Here is a 14293-nt window from a genome sequence, read left to right as displayed (position 1 = left end):
AGCATCGGCACTTGCACAAGCTTTACAAAACATCAACAACATATTATAACTTCCGAACCGTTTATGATAAAGACGAGCTGTAAAAAAGCATCTGAATCGTGTGGTTTTCTGCTTTCCGAGGGTCCTTGAATGTTACCTCTACAACAACAACAGACCTCCTCTCCTCTAGCGCTGCTGAAAATGAAACGCTTTACTCGCCACAAAAACATAAAAATAAGTACTTTCCGTTTTGTTTTCTTAAAATATTTATTCACCACGATGTAGTAGAGAGTTCAAAGTACCAGAATCACACAAAATATCAAAATCGTTGCAATAGTAGCTACTTTTCCACCTATTTTGGCTGCTTGCCACAATAGAACGCCCGCGACTTCCGACGGGTTTTCCCAGGCCGCCACACATATATTTGATATTTGAGTCATGACCCGTCAGTGTGAAGCTTGGAGCTTTCTTTTCCTTTCTCCGTGTAGATCTTAACACTCAGAAGCCCAGACTGTTATGTGTTCTGGATGTGCTTCATCCTGTGCCTCTTGTTCTCAGTTTATTCATGATTGAAGCCTCACACCAACACCACATCCTGTATGTCTCTGTGTGTCCTCCAGTCGAGCCCAACGTGACTCTGGACGTGACCGCTCACGATCTGCTGAACTGCAGAGCGGGAACGCCCATCAGGATTCCCGCCACCATCACCGGCCGACCCGTTCCCAAAGTCACATGGACCTTCGATGGAACCGCGGAGACGGAGAAGAAGAACGAGCTGCACACGCTGCCCATCGACTCAGAGGTCAGTCTAAGAAATACAAAGAAAGTATTCTCAGTATGTACAGAAATGGTGCTTATTATTATTTATTTGGGTTTTATTTACCCACTTAGTTTATTTGTTGCTCTGTTTGTGTTACTTTCAGTTTGTCTTTGTATGTATGAATGTGTTTGTATATGTTTTTATATGTATATGACTATATAGAGAGATAAAGATTAGTAATCATATGTTAGAATAAATCTATATGTATATAAATATAATAATATATTAGAATAAATCCAGTTAAATAACTCATAAATTAATTTATTGTATAGACTATAATGACTAGATAACTTGATAGATAGTTTATGAATAAGGGGTGGGAGTAAATACGTTTTACTTCTTCCCACTCCTTTTCGGATATGAAAAAACAAACAAACAAAAAAATCTAATTATGTTTATTTTCAATTTATTTTATTTTATTTTATTTTTTTGTTCATATGTTGTCTTTGCAAAGTTTTTATTTGTTATGTCTGTCAATTTCTGTATTATGTTTTATTTCTTTTAACATGTCCGAAATAAACTTAAACTTAAACTTAAACTTATGATCACACACTACTTTCACTTGGGATGAGATAGATAGATAGATAGATAGATAGATAGATAGATAGATAGATAGATAGATAGATAGATAGATAGATAGATAGATAGATAGATAGATAGATAGATAGATAGATAGATAGATAGATAGATAGATAGATAGATAGATAGATAGATAGATAGATAGCTTAATAATAATAATAATAATAATAATAATGTTATGTACAAAGTAGTGATTTCTAACTCTGCCGTTCCTCTCAGATCCACTCCACAGACACAACGTCAGTGATTTTGATTCCCGACAGCAAACTGAACCACAGCGGCCGCTACATCATCAACGCCGAGAGCCCCGCGGGCCACAAGGTGGTCAAGGTCCGAGTCAACGTGCTCGGTACGTACACATGCACAGACTTCAACACTCACATTATACTACTTCATCTGGCTCATGGTAGAAATAAGACTAAAACTCCAAATCTTTCCAAGAATATTTGTCTTGTCAAAATGTCTCATTTCTAGTCAAAACTAATCTCTTTCCACTTAAAATAAGACTCATCACCTAAAAATGAACTTGTTTTTAGATCATTTTCACTTGTTTCAAACTATTTTTCACTTGAAATAAGTAGAAAAATCTGCCAGTGAAAGCAAGTTTTTTTCACTGTCAGATTTTTCTACTTATTTCAAGTGAAAATCTGCTTGAAAGAAGTAAAAAGTGTCTAAAAACAAGCTACTTTTTATGTGATGAGTCTGATTTTAGGTATAATTAGATTTATTTTGACTAGAAATGACATTTTGACTAGAAATAAGACAAATATTCTTGGTAAGATTTTGAGTTTTTGCAGTGGAAATAAACTTACTGAGTCTCTTTAATGAATGTCTTGCCCTGTGGACATGCAGACCTGCCCGGACCTCCCAGAGACGTGAAGGTGACCGACGTCACCAGAGGAACCTGCAGACTCACATGGAAAGCTCCGGAGTGTGACGGAGGCGACAGGGTGAAGAGCTACTGGATCGAGAAGAAGACGGTGGAGGGCAAAGCCTGGACCAAGGTACCAGTTCTGACCATACACTGTTACAAACATGGACGTAGCGTCCGTGACGTCCCCCATTGGTTTTGGGGAGTCGTTTTTGTGACTCCAATATGGCAGCCATTATTTATCTCGTTATAGTCGTCTTGTTATGTCCTTGTTGTCTGCATTGTTATGTCGTTTATAATACTATGTTTTTCTGTCACTGTACTGTTTTTACGTTTTGGGACTCCGGATGGAAATTAGCACTAGCTGCTATAATCTGGCACATTTACATGTTTTTATATGTTCATTGATGCGCACTGTCCCACCCAAATTAACAAATAAAGTAAAGTAAGTAAAGGCCTGAACAGCGCCATGTTGGATTGGCCGGCCGAGAACCCGCCCACTGGCCTCCAAGCAGCTGTCCACGGAGCTGCTCGGACCTGTCACTCAACGTTTCCGCGCCCTAATTGGCGAGAGTTTTAACCTAATAACAGTCAAACGGTAGAGTTAAACCCCTCAGAGTTTTAACCTAATAACAGTCAAACGGTAGAGTTAACCCCCCTCAGAGTGTGTGTGGGGGTAGAAACTATCGGTTGAGACCAGAAAACGTTGTGACACCAGGCTTTTAACATGTTTATTGAGGATGTAAAGTGGGTGATTTTAACATGGGTGTCTATGGAGAATGCTGCTTTCTGACACCAGCCCCCAGAGGAAGCCGGGGGGATTACAGCTTGTTGAACAAGGAAGTGACTTCACTTCTCAGACCCACAACTGCCCCCTTGGTTTTAACCTGTAGGATGACAACAACCCTAACCCTGCTGTCTGACCCCGGTCTCTTTCCCTCAGGTGAACACGGCCTGTGCCAGCCAGTCTCTGGTGATCCCAGACCTCATCGGCGGTGAGGAATACCTGTTCCGTATCCGCGCAGAGAACCGCTTCGGGTTCTCACCCTTCGTGGACACCACGGAGGGAGCCAAAGCCAGAGATCCCATCCGTATGTTTCTTCATCTTCACCCACCTCAGAAAGAATCAGTGTGACTGTGGTTTCTATTAAAGCAGTGCTTCTCAACCTTGGGGTCGGGACCCCACGTGGGGTCACCGGGAATTCAAATGGGGTTGCCTGAAATGTCTAGTAATTGAAAAAAAAAAAAAGACTGATAAAAATATATTTTTTAACTAATTATTATTCTTAAAAAAAGCCGAAGACCAGGATTGCTTGGATTGGAACTATGAGTTTCTTTTGTTAAGATGGTGCTCTTTGGTGAAGGGCTGGGTCAGTAGAAAAAAGAGAAAATTTAAAATGCCTTTATTGTGTTAAGGGCCAAACATATTTAAAACAGGACGCTTTGACGCGTTTTGGCTGAGAGCCTTACTCCTGACGAAGGCTCTCAGCTTTTTTCTAATTATTATTCTTTTTAAAATTATGATTAAGAACACCACACACAATCTTAAACAACTGTATTCTATTCTACTTTCACTTTTCTCAAATATAAATCGAGTTCAAATACAATGCAGCATATAAAAATATCTGAGCTGGCGCATCTTGATTGACGACTGTGATCGCGGGGTCACCAGAAATTTGTGATGTAAAAATGGGGTCACGAGCCAAAAAAGGTTGGGAACCACTATATTAAAGGTCGTGATTCTCAGGATGAGAACTGATATCTTATCCGTGGTGTTTGCAGATCCTCCCGACCCCCCCACCAGGCTGAAGATCCAGAACGTGAGGAAGGGCACCGTGACTCTGACGTGGAAGGCTCCGAAGAACGACGGCGGTTCGCCCGTCACCCACTACAGCGTGGACCTGCTCTGCTGGGCGGCCAGCAGCACTCAGAAGGAGTCGTGGAGGAGGTAAGGCCTCCACTGGTCCACTTATTAACTCAGTCTCACTGTATGGACTCATTGTGCATTTGTCACTGTAAACTAGGGGTGTCAACAATAATGGATTCGGCGATGCATTGCGATGCGGGACATGCACGATTCAGCATCGATGCGGCAACGTGCCATAATCCATTATTGTGTCACTGTTTATTTTCTGGCCTCAAATAAAGTTGTGAAGTTTCAATTACCTCCGGGGGCGTTTCCGGAGCAACGACATGCGCAGCCTGTAGTTGCTAGTAGCTACATGCTAAGCAGCAGCACCAGCAGTAGCAGTGTATCCTGTATCTGGCCCTTCAAAATAAAAGCCCCATAGTCTTTCATATAGTTCAGTCATATTGATTTTGAGTTAATATTGACAAGACACGGCTCCAAAGGTTTGTTTGTTTTTTCCTGCGACCAATCGACCAATTAAATTTTGGTCCGCTAATGATGTTTTGGTCGACCAGTACTTGGTCGACTTTTTGGGGGCAGCTCTAGAAGTGATTTATGTTTTCTTTTTCAGGTTTGAAAATGCCTCATCCAATACCCTGTACCATTCAATTTTATTTTATTAAATGACATTTATGTCAAAGATACAGGAGAGTGATAATACATAGCAGCCGATAAAATCTGTTGTTCAATATCTCATGACTGATGAAATATTTGCCGTGTTGTGTGCAGTAGAATTTTGATGCATCACAATGCATCGGAGAATCATTACCTGGTGAATCGTAATCGAATTGAATCGTGAGGGCAGTGCCAATGCACACCCCTACTGTAAACCAACAGTGGGATACTAGCACTATCTGTGTCCCTGCTGTGTCGGTCGGTTGGGGCGGAATTCAACCCTCTGTCCTGTCTGGCAGGTGCAACAGGAGAGATGTGGACACCACAAGCTTCATAGTGGAAGACCTGACTGAGGGAGACGAGTACGAGTTCAGAGTGACGGCGTGGAACGAGGCCGGACAAAGCCGACCCTCATCCACCGTCGGACCCATCATCATCCAGGACCAGACCTGTAAGACTAAAAACTCTCTGAAGGACCTAGAGTTGCATTAGGGGAGATGTAGGATGCAGTGTTTAGGGACTATGGAGTGGGATGCCCCAAGGTTTTAGCAAAGTTTGGACTGCAGGTTTCTAATCTCAGGTCATCATAGGACGAATCTCCGTGTTGTTTACAACTACTTCCTGGTAGAAAACCAGCATGAGAACAATAGTGACGGACGAGAGTTTCGCTATATATATCTCATTTTTCATGTCACTATATCACCGTTTAGACTAATCTGATGTTTGTAAAGTTTATAAAACCAATGACTGGACAAACATTACTATTTCTGTGTGCACATCTTTGTAATTAGTCATGGTTATCATAGATTAGCCGGGCTAACGGTTAGCTACCTGTTTAACTTTAATAACTCAGTGACTCAATAAACGCTCCATGAAAAAATATTTTCTCCAGCGGATATCTGAGTTCCAACATGACTGAGCTAACTGGAGTAGTTTCATGTTGTGTCCCACAACGGGAGGGTTTTAACAGCTGACGTCCTGCTGTTAGCTTAGCTACCATTAGCTTAGCTACCGTTAGCTGTCCCTGTCAGCTGCAGCCACTGATGCTTTCTAGACTCTGTGATTCCCCCCAACTGAATAAATACAACACATAGCAACACAAAACACACACACAGAAATAGTAATGTTTCTTCAATCATTTCAGATTTGTCTAAACGGTGATAGGACGTGAAAAATATGATAAATAGCTAAACTCTCGTTCGTTATTGATCTCGTTCAAATTGCGTGCTGGTTTTCTACCAGGAAGTAGAATGGAAACAACAAGGAGATTCGGTCTATTCTTGCTCTAATCAAACAGCAACAGAAAGAAGACGACTCTTTCCCCTCTGACTTGTCTTGCAGGCGCTCCGTCCATCGAGCTGAAGGAGTTCATGGAGGTGGAGCAGGGCTCTGACATCAGCATCGTGGCCAATGTCCGCGGCTGTCCGTTCCCCACGCTCACCTGGTACAAGGCCCCGCCCCACAAGTCCGACTGCAAGGTGGAGGTTCAGTACGACGAGCACATCAACAAGATCGTGTCGGACGACACCTGCAAGCTGCTCATCCAGCAGGGCAAACGTCCCGACACCGGCCTCTACACGCTGGTGGCCTCCAACAGCCTCGGCAAAGCCTCCAAGGAGATGAGGCTCAACGTGCTGGGTACGAACACAGCTGACAACGCTAGCATCACACTGCAAAAACTCTACATCTTTCCAAAAATATTTGTCTTATTTCTTGTCAAAATGTCTCAATTTTAGTCAAAACTAAACTCTTTCCACTTAAAATGAGACTCATCACCCAAAAAATTACTTGTTTTTAGATCATTTTCACTTGTTTCAAACTAATTTTCACTTGAAATAAGTAGAAAAATCTGCAGATTTCAACTATTCAACCATTACATTTAAACATGCAGGATTTCAATGTTTTCTTCTCCCTTTAGCATTTCTACTGCTTTTTACCTTTAAAAGACATTCATCTCATACTACAAGTTATATGTTTCAGCTTTAGCATTAGTCTTTTCAACATTGCTTTGGCAGTTTCTTCAACTAATTTAGCATTGATTCAACAATTTCTTCAGCTCATTCAGCATTGCTTCAGCAACAGCGTTCAGCTGCTTTCAGCATTCACACGCATTTTCTGCAGGAAATGCTATCTTTTTCTAGTTTTCACTTGAAATAAGTAGAAAAATCTGCCAGTGAAAGCAAGTTTTTTTGTAATAAGAAAGAAAAACTTGATCCACTATCAGATTTTTCTACTTATTTCAAGTGAAAATCTACTTGAAAGTAAAAAGTGTCTAAAAACAAGCTACTTTTTAATGTGATGAGTCTTATTTTAAGTAGAATGAGATTTGTTTTGACTAGAAATAAGACAAATATTCTTGGTAAGATTTTGAGTTTTTGCAGTGTAGGTTTAAGAGTCTGATCAATATAAACACCACAAAAAATGCTATTACTGATCACTGAGAAGACAGAGGACCTTTCTAAACGTGTTGCTCCTCCTCTGTGTTCCTCAGGTCGACCCGGTCCTCCCTCTGCTCCCATCAAGTTTGAGGAGATCGGATCTGAGAGGATCACGCTCTCCTGGCTGCCGCCCAAAGACGACGGCGGCTCCAAAGTCACCAACTACGTCATCTGGAGACGGGTGGCCAACAGGAATACCTGGGTGATCGTCACCAACGAGCCCAAGGAGCGCATCTGGACGGTGGAGAACCTGATGGAGGGACACGAGTACGTGTTCCGCATCATGGCCCAGAACAAGTACGGAGTCGGAGATCCACTGGACAGCGAGCCCGAGATCGCAAGGAACCTCTACAGTGAGTAGAGCCGTCAGTTACTGACTGCAACAGCAATGTCTCCATAGTACAGCCTATTCACAGCAATTATACGTTTCAGTTTCAGTTTAATTTATTGACAAGGGACAATGTACATTAATAAAACATTGTAAAAAACAAATGTAAATGCACCCGAGTTAGCAAAAAAAAAGCTAATTTTCATCGCCAGTCCCTCTGCCTGATGTTACACTGCAAAAATTCAAAATCTTACCGAGAATATTTGTCTCATTTCTAGTCAAAATGTCATTTCTAGTCAAAATAAATCTAATTAGACTTAAAATGAGACTCATCACATTAAAAAAAAAAAAGTAGCATGTTTTTAGACACTTTTTACTTTTTTCAAGCAAATTTTCCACTTTAAATAAGTAGAAAAATCTGACAGTGGAGCAAGTTTTTCTTTCTTATTACAAACACAAAAAACTTGCTTTCACTGGCAGATTTTTCTACTTATTTCAAGTGAAAATTTGTTTGAAACAAGTGAAAATGATCTAAAAACAAGTTCATTTTTAGATAATGAGTCTTATTTTAAGTGAAAAGAGATTAGTTTGGACTAGAAATGAGACATTTTGACAAGAAATAAGACAAATATTCTTGGAAAAATTTTGAGTTTTTGCAGTGTGTTTTGTTTTGTTTTGTCTGTGCTTGTCTGTGATGATTTTGTTTGTTGTCTAAATATGAAATGTGTCTTGTAAGCCCTGATAGGCTGGGCGCCTTAATTGGTGCATGACACTTGAATAAATATAAATTCATTCATTCATTCATTCATTCATTCAAATTCATACAGCATTTATACGTAAACCTACATCCTACACACTGCTGTGCATTAAGCTGCTGACTGAGAGCTTGTGTGTAGCGGGCTCAGGTCAGTTGCTTCTCAAACCTTCTGACACTTCCTGTCCTGTCCTGTCCGTTCTCTCTGCAGCCGTCCCCGGTCAGTGTGAGAAGCCGACGGTCACCAGCATCACCATGGACTCCATGACGGTGAACTGGGAGGAGCCCGAGGACGACGGCGGCACGCCCATCACCGGCTACTGGCTGGAGCGCAAAGAGACCACGGGCAAGCGCTGGACCCGCGTCACCCGAGACCCCATCCGGCCCATGGGCGTGGGCGAGTCCTTCGTGGTGAGCGGCCTCATCGAGGGCTCCCAGTACCTGTTCAGAGTCTACGCCATCAACGCCGCCGGACCCGGCCTCGCCAGCCCCCCCACGGACCCCGTCTTCGCCAGAGACCCCATCTGTGAGACTCAAATCCTGAAATCACACACAGTTTATCATTTAAACACTGCAAAAACCTAATCAATACCTAACCTTACCAAGAATATTTGTCTTATTTCTAGTCAAAATAAATCTCATTCTTCTTAAAATAAGACTCATCACATAAAAAGCAGCTTGTTTTTAGACACTTTTTACTTCTTTCAAGCAGATTTTCACTTGAAATAAGTAGAAAAATCTGATAGTGGAGCAAGTTTTTCTTCCTTATTACAAGCACAAAAAACTTGTTCTACTTATTTCAAGTGAAAATTTGTTTGAAACAAGTGAAAATGATCTAAAAACAAGTTCATTTTTAGGTGATGAGTCTTATTTTAAGTGGAAAGAGATTAGTTTTGACTAGAAATGAGACATTTTGACAAGAAATAAGACACATATTCTTGGAGAGATTTTGAGTTTTTGCAGTGTAGAGACACAGAGCACGAAGTTGACTGCTTGTCTTTCTCTCCTGTAGCGCCGCCTTCTCCTCCGACCCCCAAGGTTTCTGATTGGACCAAGTCCACCGTGGACCTGGAATGGATTCCTCCTCTGAAAGACGGAGGCTCCAAGATCATGGGCTACTGGGTGGAGTACAAGGAGGAAGGCACCGAGGCCTGGGTCAAGGTGAGGGGAAGCGTCCCGATATCCACTTACCCTACACAATACATGTCTTCCAATATTATTTTAACACTAGAACGGCCACGGCGGTCATTTTGACCTTTTTGACATCTATATGTGCAATAACTTTGTTGAAAAAAAACATACCATCTTGCTGTTACCTGACTTTTCCTAAAAGTGTCTGTATTTTAATTCAAAATGTTTTTTAAGTAAATCACACAAAAGGCAAAGAAAATATGGTCACTTTGACCTATTTCGGCCATATGCGGTCATTCTCATGACCAGGAAGTTGTTACATTCTAGAGATATATATGGTGTTATGTTGTTTTAAAACGATATCACAACACAATAAATAAATACATTTTTCAATTTGGTATTTTTTGTGAGAGATGACAGGGTTTTGAATCAAACGGTCAGTTTGTTATTAACCAACAAGTCTTAGTCTCCCTCACAGTGGATCTTTGACATTGTTGCTGACTCAGAAACAAAACGTGGTTTTAGAGAGAGATCTGCTGGAGAGGAACCTGAGCGTTTGTGTTTTTCAGGCCAAGGAGATCGAGATCCGTGGCACCCGCTTCGTGATCACTGGTCTGAAGACCGGTGGCAAGTACCGGTTCAGGGTTCTCGCCTTCAACGCTGCCGGAAACAGCGAACCGGGCGAAGTCCCAGAGGTGCTGGAGGTCAAAGACAGAACCAGTAAGTCCTTCTGAAACTTCTTTATTCCTTCCTGTGGCCACCATCCCAATATTTTTTTTCGTAGGATAGGTCTGGGAAAGTGCCGCCTTCCCCGCCTCTGATTGGCTGGATGAGCTCTCCTAGTACTGTAGTAAACTAAAATATACACAAACTGAAGGCGAAGCGGTTTGCGTTTTCGCCTGCGACGTGGTGAATCCGAGTTCGATCCCCGCTGGTTTCACATTCCGAAAAATTTAGTTTTTAAATTTATATTCCAAGTTTACATTTTGAGTTTGAGAGAAGTGTAATTGTGCCATTGGTTGGGTTTAGGCAATGAAGAAAGGAGTTGGTTAAGTTTAGTAAAAAGACCAGGTAGAGGCTAGACAGGCCAGATAAGTAGAGAGAGTCCAGGTAGATCTAGGCACTTATCACACTTTGTCGACAGCCTGCGTTTCACAACCAAAACAAACAACCAATCAGGTGAAAGCCCTTCTAGCCAATCAGAGTCGAAAATGGAGCCCATCTAGCCAATCAGAGGCGGGAACGGCGGGAAAGGCGGGACTTTCCCGGACCTATCCTACGAAAAAAAATATTGCGGCCACCATCCATCAGTCTAGTCTCTTTTGAATGAGCAGACAGTAATATTGAGGTTCTTCCTGTCTTTCAGTTGCCCCCGAGGTGGATCTGGATGCCTCTGTGAAGGAGAGGATGGTGGTCCATGCGGGCGGTGTGATCCGCATCATCGCCTACGTGTCGGGCCAGCCGGCTCCCGAGGTGACGTGGAGCAGAGACGGAGCCGCTCTGCCGCCCGAGGCTCAGGTGGAGACCACGGCCATCAGCTCCTCTCTGGTCATCAAACCCTGCGCCCGGAAACACCTGGGCGTCTACACTCTGACCGCCAAGAACGCCGGAGGGGAGAAGACCAAGAACATCACAGTGGAAGTTCTGGGTGAGATATTGTTGTCAGAAAGATAAATAATGGTCTTTAGACTGCAAACACTCAGAATCTTTCCAAGAATATTTGTCTTATTTCTTGTCAAAATGTCTCATTTCTAGTCAAAACTAATCTCTTTCCACTTAAAATAAGACTCATCACATAAAAATGAACTTGTTTTTAGATCATTTTCACTTGTTTCAAACTAATTTTCACTTGAAATAAGTAGAAAAATCTGATAGTGAAAGCAAGTTTTTTGTGTTTGTAATAAGAAAGAAAAACTTTCTCCACTATCAGATTTTTCTACTTATTTAAAGTGGAAAATTTGCTTGAAAAAATTAAAAAAGTGTCTAAAAACAAGCTGCTTTTAATGTGATGAGTCTTATTTTAAGTAGAATTAGATTATATTGACTAGAAATAAGACAAATATTCTTGGTAAGATTTTGAATTTTTGCAGTGTAGACAAATGAGATCAGTTTAAAATATGTCATTTCTTTCTACTAAACCCGGTTGTGTTGTCCCTTTAGACGTCCCCGGACCCGTCGGGATCCCCTTCACCGCCGAGAACCTGAGCAGCGACTCCTGCAAGCTCAACTGGTTCTTCCCCGAGAACGACGGCGGCTCTCCCATCAGCAACTACCTGGTGGAGAAGCGCGAGGCGGAGCGGAAGGCCTGGACCTCGGTCTCCTTCACCGCCAGCAGACAGAACGCCGTGGTCCACGGACTCACCATCGGAAAGTCCTACTTCTTCAGGGTGGCCGCCGAGAACGCCATCGGCCTGGGGCCCTTCATGCAGACCGCGTGCGAACTCGTGGTCAAGGAGCCCATCAGTGAGTTCACTTTCATTCATTCATTCAAACCTTTATTTATTCTCCAAAGGACATTGCACTGCAAAAACTCAAAATCTTACCAAGAACATTTGTCTTATTTCTAGTCGAAACAATCTCATTATGCTTAAAATAAGACTCATCACATAAAAAGCAGCTTGTTTTTAGACACTTTTTACTTCTTTCAAGCTGATTTTCACTTGAAATAAGTAGAAAAATCTGATAGTGGAGCAAGTTTTTCTTTCTTATTACAAACACAAAAAACTTGCTTTCACTGGCAGATTTTTCTACTTATTTCAAGTGAAAATTAGTTTGAATCAAGTGAAAATGATCTAAAAACAAGTTCATTTTTAGGTGATGAGTCTTATTTTAAGTGGAAATAGGTTAGTTTTGAGTAAAAATTAGACATTTTGACAAGAAATAAGACAAATATTCTTGGAAAGATTTGGGGTTTTTGCAGTGTGAGGTTTTACCCTCATTTGCAATGTTGTCGAGATCACAGCGATATTCAAAGCGAAACACAACGCACAGCACAAGTCACATATAGGACATAGGATAAAACACAGTTACAAAAGTTAAATACATCTGATTCATTACAACATTTAAAAACAGTTCCAGACTGTGGTAAAGAGGTTTGAGATGATATTTTTTATAATGTTGAAGCCAGTTGAATATGAACCTTGATTTAAATCTAACAGTGTTGTAATGTACGGTGGGAGTTTTTGGCTTTAAAGATGAAGAGATGACACGGAAGACCAACCTACTTTTGTGTACAGATTAACAATGATGAGTGCTATAACTATCGCCGGTAATGAATCTAAGAGCAGAATGATAGACCACATCTTTTTATCACCATAGTCCAACACTGGCATAAAGACAGCTTCAACAATCCTCTTTCTGCAGATCATAGGGAAAATAGATTTCTTTCTGAAAAAGAAGCCAATCCTTTGTCTAAGTTTGCTAGTGATATTATCTATGTGAAATGTAACCAAACAGTGAGACCACTGACCTTTGGAGGTCAAAGTCTATCAAGAGGAAGACAGGACTAGCTAGGATTTTCCTTTGTTTTTCTTTTTATACCATTAAATGGAAACACTTTCTCTTTGTGTCAGGTGTGCCGGACCGCCCGGAGGAGCTGGAGGTCACCAGAGTCACCAAGGACTTGATCAGCGTCACCTGGAAGGCCCCCAAGTTCGACGGCGGCTCGGAGATCATCATGTACATCCTGGAGGCACGTATGATCGGCAAAGACAAGTACACCAGACTGACCAAGGAGAAGCTGATGGACAGGAAGTACACCTACGACGGTCTGAGAGAGGGGGACACCTACGAGTTCAGGGTCATCGCCGTCAACGAGGTCGGACCCAGCAAACCGTCCTTCTCCACCAAACCAATCACCTGCAAGGATGAACTGGGTGAGCAGAGCACGCATCACCACAACAAGCTGGCTGCTGTCTTTCAGTGGGATAGAGATGTTTTACTCACAGAAACAGTCAGGTAGAGAAAGAGAATGAGGAACAGGAAAAGGCCTGGTATATACAGTGTTTCCCACTGCAAAAACTCTAAATCTTACCAAGAATATTTGTCTTATTTCTAGTCAAAATGTCATTTCTAGTCAAAATAAATCTAATTATACATAAAATAAGACTCATCACATTTTAAAAAGTAGCTTGTTTTTATACACAATTTTTTTCAAGCAAATTTGACAGTGGATCAAGTTTTTCTTTCTTATAACAAGCACAAAAAACTTGCTTTCACTGGCAGATTTTTCTACTTATTTCAATTGAAAATTAGTTTGAAACAAGTGAAAATGATCTAAAAACAAGTTACTTTTTAGGTGATGAGTCTTATCTAAAGTGGAAAGAGATTAGTTTTGACAAGAAATAAGACAAATATTCTTGGAAAGATGTAGAGTTTTTGCAGTACCAGGCCTTTATTCTTTTGTTTCCAGTGTAGACGTAGAAATGACATCTCAGCCATAATTTGTTCATGTACCAAGCCTAGTTAAAAACAGTATATGCTTTATCACAGTAGAATCAGAAATGGAAACAGTCAGAATCTATTTTTTTGTGTGTCATTTCATCTAATGTGTCTTTATTTTCTGCACCCGCAGAGCCACCGACCATCGAGCTCGACTTCCGCGATAAGATCATCATCCGCGTGGGCGAGAGCTGCCTGCTGCAGGGCCGCTACACCGGCAAACCCTCTCCATCCATCATGTGGTACAGAGACGACAACGAGCTGAAGGCCGACAAACACGTCATGTTCAAGAACACGCTGACCACCATGTCGCTGGGCCTGATGAAGGCCGAGCGCGAGCACAGCGGCAGATACGTGGTGGTGGTGGAGAACAGCACCGGGTCCAGGAAGGGAGTCTGCAACATCATAGTTGTCGGTACGAAGACGGAC

General features: G+C 41.7%; 1 protein-coding gene across 1 annotated transcript in view; it reads left to right on the top strand.

Moving 5' to 3' along the window:
• ttn.1 (titin, tandem duplicate 1) overlaps positions 1-14293 on the top strand; it is a 151539-nt gene that overhangs the window by 75442 nt on the left and 61804 nt on the right. Inside the window, exons 70-84 of the mRNA XM_085764669.1 lie at positions 600-781; positions 1598-1727; positions 2231-2382; positions 3193-3340; positions 4032-4197; positions 5073-5224; positions 6115-6411; positions 7265-7564; positions 8505-8819; positions 9306-9454; positions 9994-10144; positions 10791-11072; positions 11585-11887; positions 12997-13299; positions 13998-14279. Of these exons, the coding sequence (XP_085620795.1) occupies positions 600-781; positions 1598-1727; positions 2231-2382; positions 3193-3340; positions 4032-4197; positions 5073-5224; positions 6115-6411; positions 7265-7564; positions 8505-8819; positions 9306-9454; positions 9994-10144; positions 10791-11072; positions 11585-11887; positions 12997-13299; positions 13998-14279 (3312 nt within the window). The remainder of the gene's footprint in view (positions 1-599; positions 782-1597; positions 1728-2230; positions 2383-3192; positions 3341-4031; positions 4198-5072; positions 5225-6114; positions 6412-7264; positions 7565-8504; positions 8820-9305; positions 9455-9993; positions 10145-10790; positions 11073-11584; positions 11888-12996; positions 13300-13997; positions 14280-14293) is intronic.

The sequence above is a fragment of the Trachurus japonicus genome, chromosome 21 (assembly GCF_045865225.1).
Source record: "Trachurus japonicus isolate A0001 chromosome 21, Traja_1.0".
In the NCBI taxonomy this organism is placed as follows: domain Eukaryota; kingdom Metazoa; phylum Chordata; class Actinopteri; order Carangiformes; family Carangidae; genus Trachurus; species Trachurus japonicus.
This window is presented reverse-complemented; position numbering and strand designations above follow the sequence as displayed.